This window comes from Propithecus coquereli, unplaced genomic scaffold (assembly GCF_000956105.1).
Source record: "Propithecus coquereli isolate 6110/MARCELLA unplaced genomic scaffold, Pcoq_1.0 Scaffold288, whole genome shotgun sequence".
NCBI lineage: Eukaryota > Metazoa > Chordata > Mammalia > Primates > Indriidae > Propithecus > Propithecus coquereli.
The window spans coordinates 1505683-1514079 of NW_012148485.1; the positions used below are offsets into that span (position 1 = coordinate 1505683).

At 41.5% G+C, this 8397-nt stretch overlaps 1 protein-coding gene across 1 annotated transcript in view; it reads right to left on the minus strand.

Moving 5' to 3' along the window:
* Positions 1–8397, minus strand: part of ATP8A1 (ATPase, aminophospholipid transporter (APLT), class I, type 8A, member 1) — a 272471-nt gene that overhangs the window by 214632 nt on the left and 49442 nt on the right. The window contains exon 5 of the mRNA XM_012648479.1: positions 1252–1292. Within this exon, the coding sequence (XP_012503933.1) occupies positions 1252–1292 (41 nt within the window). The remainder of the gene's footprint in view (positions 1–1251; positions 1293–8397) is intronic.

The window sequence follows — 8397 nt, forward strand, 5'->3', positions numbered from 1 at the left end:
CAACCCTAGTTAAAAAATTTATAATAGAATTCAACTTATCCTACTTAATTACATCCTATCTTCTCTCTAAAATGTTTAAATCCATAAGTGCCAGACAAGAACATAAAAGAAACTTATTTTGAAATTGTTTTTAGCTTGTTTATTTTTTGTCTTGCTCTTCTGAGAGATGACTACCACAGAAATAAAGCAAGCACAATCAAAGTATGTTCCTCTTTTTGCTTTTATGTCAAAGACCAAAGTAAACATAGGGATGAATTTTCAGCTATGTGGAAGAGGAGATGTCAGACTCTATTCTAGCTACTGATTTAAAATCAACAAAAAAATGCAATTAATTTTTGATTGAGAGAGATACAAGGTATCTCTTACAGGAATATTAAGTGATTGTGAACATCACAAGGTAGAAGCAAGAGCACAGGCATAAACTGGCTGGAAATACTCTAATGCAAACAAAGTGTGGGTTAGACCTCTATTGTCCTACAAGATACTGTCCTGTGAGATACACCTTTAGTATCCGGCATCCCAGGAAACAGAGTCCCCTGGGTAGAGTAGCCCGGCCTCCAAAAAGTCTTTTACCAAGTTACAAAAGTTATTCACTTGTGAATGACTAGAGGTCAAATCTTCTTCCAGAACTACGGGAAAACTAATAACAATTGCTTACCTTTTGAAAATGAGGTCTGAAAAGAATCAACACCTAAATAACATTTGCTAAATTATGACTCAACTCCTAACTGCCATGTTAGAGGCCCTACATGCAAATTAACCTCTGATATTACAGAACCGACTTCCAGTTCATTAGAAGATGATGTTTAATTTGTAAGACTTTTGTTTTAAAGGAAGTAGCAGTATGCAAATGTGATTAGTCTCAATATATGAATTTGAGGTAAACAGACAAAAGTAAAATATCAGAACTCAAACTTGTATTTTTACTTGGACAGTAGATGATTAAAGCAAAAAATTATAATGCAAAACAGTTCATGGTTAAATAAAATCTATGAGAATAGTACTCAAAATATACTATGAAAGAAACAAAAACGTTCTAGATTATTTTTCAAAATAATAGTCTTTCTAGAATATTGCAGAAATATTAAATGGATGAGACTAACTGAAGACTCCATGCACGTTTACATTACTAAATAGCTTTCATATTAATGGAATTGTGACATTTGCTTCTATTATACACAAAAATTACATCTACCAGCGTACATTTCTATGCATTTTTTCTTCTGGAACAAAACAAAAATCAATGCATACCTTTTCCCAGTGAACAATTTCCCAAGCACCATTTCTCAAAACTGGAAAGAGAAAAGGTGACATCTTTAACAACATTTTTTTATTAAATACGAAAAGGCTATTTCTAATGACCATTTTTAATGAATAACTTCAAATAAAATAACTAGTAGCGATTCTTACAAGTTTTAAAATTATGATAGCGAGAATATGCAGAATTATACAAAGAACAGAAACGACCAATGCACATTCAGCTCCCATGATTACAGATCACTGACAGAAGACGATCTCTTTGGTGTTACCAAGGGCTTTCTTCTGTATACACCTCCAAATTTTCTATATTTGGTTTACTGAAGAAAAGTGCAAGAGGCTACTGTTCAGTTACGATAGCGAGAGGTATTTCTCAGTTCCACCACTGCTTCACAGCGGTAAACTTTATTCAGCGCACTGTCCCCCTGCTCGGTGCCTGTGGCATGATACTGAACATGCCAACAGACACCAACAAATAAAAGACGACAAGAGAATGACGTGAGGTAGATAGCACAGCGCTCAGTACTTAAGAAAAGCAATACAGCAACGACTGTCCACAAATTATCCAGACAGTGAATTCCACAAGGGCAAAGCTCGTATTTGCTATAACACTGTACTGCCTGGAGATAGCACAGTACCAGGCACAAAGCAGCTACTCAGTAAATATTTGCAATAATTTACAGGTGCAAAACCACTAGATTTAGTTTCTTTTGATGTTGGAAAAGAGGCATCGCTATGATAATAATCCCCCAGATGTTCAATAGCAAATCTAATATTAATTACTAAGAGGTCTAAAACCAGTATTATAAATTATTTCGATCTAAATATTATCTTTTTGTGTTCTAAAATTCCCCGAACACAGGAGTTGTAGCTTATTCGTTTCGTTATTTCCTGCATCTTGCAGTGATCCTGGCAGACGGGCCATCCAAATGCTTGCAACACGAATGAATGAATACAAGAATGAATATCTTACATGCATTGTGGTGTACCAATTTCATTAATTTGAAAAATAATAATTCCAAGTTGAAGAGTTAAAACTAAAGGATTTCCAGAACAACATCTCCATGCGAATAAGTTACAGTTCCAATTTTTACAGTACTCAGTTAGGGGACAAGGATTTGAACCACAAGGCATCTAAAATTGGTCACTGTATCCAAATACACAAAACCCTAATGCCTGTAGAGTTCACCCAAACTGATCTCAGGAGTAAATCTCCTCCTTGACGTTGCTCATAGAGTAGGACGGGGGTGAAGCAATGTGACTTAGAGTAAAAAAAAGCTGCTGGGGAAAAAAAAAAAAAAGCCACAGGCGCTGTTTCTGCCAGGGTCCAACAGCATTATCGTCAAAATCGGTTGTTATGAAAAATAGAAAATAAATAAGAGCTCTCTCCCCTTTAGTCACTAACCCAGTGGCTACAATATAATAAGCACTCGACAAAGAGAGCTGACAAAGTACTGTTCAAATCGACCACACCCAAGAGTAGCTGAAACTGGATGACTGGGTTGCAAGTTTGCATGAATTTAAATTAGAAAACTTGTTCAATACTATCTAGAGCCCTATACTGCCATTTCCTTCTGATTCTATCTTGTATTAGTAAACACTCTCCCAATTGCAATACTTATTTTTTCAATGTCCAATAGTTCTAAAATCAAGAGACTTGGCATGAAAATGAAGACTTCAGGTTAGACAGGATAAGTTAAGTTCTACAGGTCCGCTGCACGGCACGGTGAGTATGGTTAATAATAATACGTTGCATGCTTAAAAATTACCGAGAGAGTAGATCCTAGTAGTCCCGCATCTACTCCCCAGTCAAGAGCAACGAAAATCTGTTCTTGTAAATGCTGCGTTTAGTGGGTATCTCCGCCCTGGTCCTCTTTACTTTGGCAGCATTTGGTGTTTGACGGGGTTTCCCTCCGAGCCGAGGCCAGCTGAACCTGTTCACGGTGCGTTTTCATTTGCTTTCTAATCGACAGCACCTTAACCCCCCCCATTAACAGTAACATCCGTCTCTCTCCGTGCCTCCCCCGCCACCTTCCCAGACCGCTGTCGAATTCTTCTTTCGAACGCACAACTGGGAATTTATCCACACCCTTCATAATTGCCTCCAAGTTTCTCACCCTGGTTTTCAAAAGCCTCCTACAAATGACGCTAACTTGCCTTCCTGCCCCTGCTCCCATCGTTCCCGACATCATTCTAGGCTGTGCCCGAAACGGACCATTTGCCGTTCCCAGGATGTACCTCACGTCTCCCCACTTCCACGGTGATGCTCGTGTCACCTTTCACCCGTACGACCTTTCACCCGGCCACACGCAGCAGCTACCACCCCGGCCTCTCTGCTCACCAAAATTCCACTCTAGCTTCCAGAACCCTCCAAATTCACTCTGAACCGCCACTTCTCTCATCTGGCCCTTATTAGTTTTTTCACCTTGTATCCGTCTGCCTCTTATCTTCCCTACCAGGTTATAATTTCCTGCAGGGCAAGAACGAAGATTTGTTTCTCTCTGCATTTTCCGCACAGGGTCTCGCACAACAAAGATGTTCAATAAAGACTCAGTGAAGTGAAATAATGACTGTTCTAACTTTGAATCACACCCATTTTTTTCCCCAGGAAATATGAAGATAGAATTTATTGGGGTTTGGCAAAATCAGAAGGGAGGAAAATGCCCATGAAAGCAGAAGACCTGGTTTAAATTCAAAAATAAAAGACTCAAAGAGTAAGGCACACACGCAAAGGAAAGGAAGCCCAGAGCAAAGTCACGAAGCCAACCCTGATATCAGTCCTCGCTCACTTTAACCAGGTTTCTAAATTTCCTCAATGGCTTTTGCTCCTTTGTGTGCAACCTTTGTTCACAGGTCAAATGGAAGAAAGTCTGGGGCTGTCTTTCCCTCCCAAATACCCCCTCCGTCCAGAGCTACTGCTGAAGACATCTAACCAGTTCCATTTATACAACACTAAGGTCTTTGTGATAATTTGAAAATATTAACAACCTTACAGATGTCTGAAATTACTTAGGCTACATAATATGCTCAAGTTTTAAGCCCTACAATCACGGGAACAACACTTCCTGAGAACTGTTTAAGCTGATGTACACGTGGCAGAGTATGTTCAGGCCCACTGGCTGGGTCAGACGTGCGGGGACTTCCAGGGAGAGGAAAAAGGCAGCAAAGTGGAGCTATTTTGAGTCCTTTAGCAAAATACATTCCTTTGAGCTGAAATGCACTGAGCCAGAGGGACTCAGCCCTGTTCGGTCATTTCAGGCTTAACAATCTGAAACACATAAAATCCACACCAACTCAACACCTTTGTCACAAAGGACTTTCAAGGTGAAACGGTTTCCAGCAGGAGACAAGCAACCACGTGCCCTGCGGGAAAGTAGCCACGTCAGCGGCCATCGGCTCAACGCCACTCCAGAAAAGCCGATTGAGCTCTGCAGAAGGAAAATACCGGTGACTATGGGTAGATTGATTATTTTTAGCTATGTGCCTAGTTGAAAAGAATTTCATGTTGTTCTTTCTAAATAATTAAATGAAAACAGAACGAAACTGCTTTATTAAAGACTTATTCTAATGCTATCGTAATAATATAATGAAATATTAATACAATATTAAATAATGTAACTATAGCATCAAACCGAGGGATCGACAGGCCGCCAGAGATCACAGCTGTATCTCACACACATTCCCACCTGTGGAATGTACACACGGCATTCACGGAATACACCTGAACACGGGTTTTGAAAAAATGCAAATCTACTCATTAGGAGAAATTTTTTTTTTTTTTTTTTTTTTTTTGAGACAGAGTCTCACTCTGTTGCCCGGGCTAGAGTGCCGTGGCATCATCCTAGCTCACAGCAACCTGAAACTCCTGGGCTCAAGAGATCCTCCTGCCTCAGCCTCCCGCGTAGCTGGGACTACAGGCATGTGCCACCATGCCCGGCTAATTTTTTCTACATATTTTTAGTTGTCCAATTAATTTATTTCTAATTTTAGTAGAGACGGGGTCTCGCTCTTGCTCAGGCTGGTTTCGAACTCCTGAGCTCAAACAATCCGCCCACCTCGGCCTCCCAGAGAGCTAGGATTACAGGCGTGAGCCACCGCGCCCGGCCCATTAGGAGAAATTTTAAAAAGTTTCCCAAATACCTATCTTAGCCTGCACCTGAACTCCATCCTTTCTCAGGCCTCCCTGTTGTGATTTTAGATGAAACCATTATTCCACTTGCAACACTGGCATGCTAGCCATGACGGTGCTTCATGCAAAATGAAAGAATATTTTTTAACAACTTAAAAAAAGATCTAGCTCAGCCACAATAAATCCATATGGGGACTGAGTTCAATTTATAAATTACAACAATTATGAATTCATACTTTACAAATTCCTGCAGAGATACATTTGGCAAAACAACTCAGTTCGGGGAAGGCAACAAGAGCTGGCCTCCAGCGTGTGTGTAGACACGTAGAGTATGTCACATGCCGAGTTCATGTATTGAGGGAAGAAATCAGAGAAAATGCAGGTGAGTTCAGATGCAAGGAAACGGGTGTTCTGAACAGGGCAGTGCTCTGGGGCTTGGCGTGGTGGAGGCGGGGAGCGGACGTAGTCTGTGTTCACAGAAGGCAAAGCCAGGGTGAAGCAATGATAGCATCTTCGACAGAGGGTAAAGAATGACAAGAACTTCCGCCACGTTAGTATTTTATCGGCACCTGCGAGACGGTCTGGGACGCGGTGTTATGAAAATACCGCTTTTCAGCTCATTCGCACTCCAGATAACGAATTCTCAGGAAGGCTCCTTCCATTTCTAGTCTCCCTTCTCCCTCCGTTACCTACGCCCATGTCTTTACCTAGAGAGAGGTTCATTCTCCCATTCGCGGGCCACGCACACGCGGAGCGCCTGCCGCGAAAGGACCCTGGGCTGGGGGATGGTGGGGACACAAAGACAAGTCAGAGCTTTGACCTGCCCTCTGCAGAGTCCCTCTCTAGTACGCACAGACCAGCACGCAACAAACATACCAAAGAGAAGCAGTCACAATTCATAAAACTCATGATGACTCACTCACCCCTTGGACTTCTGAGCATCAATTTACTCCGCCCTCTCTCTGCAACTCGGTTTTCAGAAAACAATATACAATTGTACATCTTTCAGGTCACTGAACCATCTACTTAACCAACTTGTATATCTCTGGGGCAAGAGATGGCTTGTTTCCAGAAGCGGTGTTGTCGACAGGCACAAACGTAAAGTGTGTGGAGGTCTGAGCTAGGTCTAAATTCCGTAACTAGATTCCCGACTGAGTTCGCTCATCGGTGAAGATGAGACACCAGACAGGGACCGGTCTTCAGTCAAACGGTTGAAAATGTAGGAAATAAAATGACAGATTCATGTTTATGCAGTTGCTAGGGAATGACAGAATCACTCTCTACTGCTCCACGCAAAATAAGGAAAGAAAATATCCATTTCCCTAGGAAGATAGAAGGTTAATATTCGAACTGAGGGAAAAATGTCCTTATATATTATGTGGTCTTGGTAAACATTTGGAAAATGAAAACTTAAGTTTAATGCTTCGAATGTCTGTCGAAAATTAATTGTCTGTCAAAAATGCTCCCCTTCCCACTCCTACAGACCCACTCCTGCCTCAATTCAGGAAAGTAAACTGAATTTCACTCTGGCGTAATGCCAACAGATGGCTTTCGTGTTAAGCAACTTGAGTTATCTGACAGCAAACAGTGCCCCACTTAAACATTTTTGTTATCTCCTATCAACTGCCAAACCAGGGAGACCAACACTCAAAAGGAGGCAAAACAATAAAACAAAAAAAGACACTGTTCTCTTAGGGAACAATTTCAAGTATTACACTAAAAGCTTGGGCATGAGATTTCCGAGTACAGCTACAGATACCCAAATCTGTGGAAGACAACGGTGTAGTATTTGCGTACAGCCTCGGAACATCCTCCCATCTACTTTAAATCATCCCTAGATTGCTTGCAATGCCTCATACGATGTAACTATGTAACCAGTATATAGGAAATATGGCAATAGTATCTATGTAAATAGCTGTTACACTGCATTTTTATATTTGTATTATTTTTTATTGCTGTGTTTTTCTTTCCCCGAATATTTTCAGTCCTCGGTTGGCTGAATCTCAGGATGAGGAACCCACAGATGCAGAGGGCCGATTGTATTCCGTTGACTACAACGGTTTTTATAGCTAAGCCCTAATGTTTTATTTTTGAAATGAGTTTATAGACACTGACTACAGAAGCCTCCCCTCTCACCTGCCTGTTCTTCACTTTTAGCCACAGGGCTCATCCTGTAAATCCACTAAGAGGACTAAGGAACCAAGAAAGAACATTTTCTCTGAACGGCAGACAAAAGGGAATACTTTTGGAAGTAGATCAGGACCCAGAAGATCAGAACATGCGTGATTTCGAGGTGTGGTAGCCCAAAATCATTGAAGCCATGACAGCTACTCCTCGATTGCACTGTGTTGACTTCACGAGCTGAGGCTTGAAGATAAGTAACTGCCAGTCACTGAAGACAAGAACGCTCTGCTACACTGGAAAAGCATTTACTTGATTTTATTTCCAAAGCTGTTAATGAATGTTTTGAGCAATATGGCAACAAATGCAAAAAGTGCATATTGCCAAAAACACCAGTACTTGAAACATCTGGGTTTTTCTCTTTCAATTCCTCTGGTTGTCCCTTCACACCCAAACTCCTGGGGTAGCCTCCTCTCTAGGCTTCTACGGGGCCCCGACTCCAATTCATCCTGCTCCCCCCATCCTTACCCTTCATGTGTATCCTGTCTCTTTTTGGCTCGTAAACCTCCAACAGAGAAACTGGAATTCCCTTTGCTTGCCCTCCAAAGGCCTGTAACATTTGACCCCGGCCTACCTTTTTAATCCTTGTTTCCCTCCGGTATGAATCTCCTTCCCATCCCTGGCACTCTAATAACGGTTTAGCAAACCGGTCCAGAAGTCTTCTTCCTTCCTGTCCAGGATAACCTCACCGCCTCCCTTCCCACTCGACCCACACGTAAGATAAGTCTTCCTCATGTCTCTTGGCTCATCCACGGTTCTCCCAAAATTCAAGGTCTACCTCAAGATACACCAACATTTTCTATAGCATTTGACATAGGACCCATGATTTG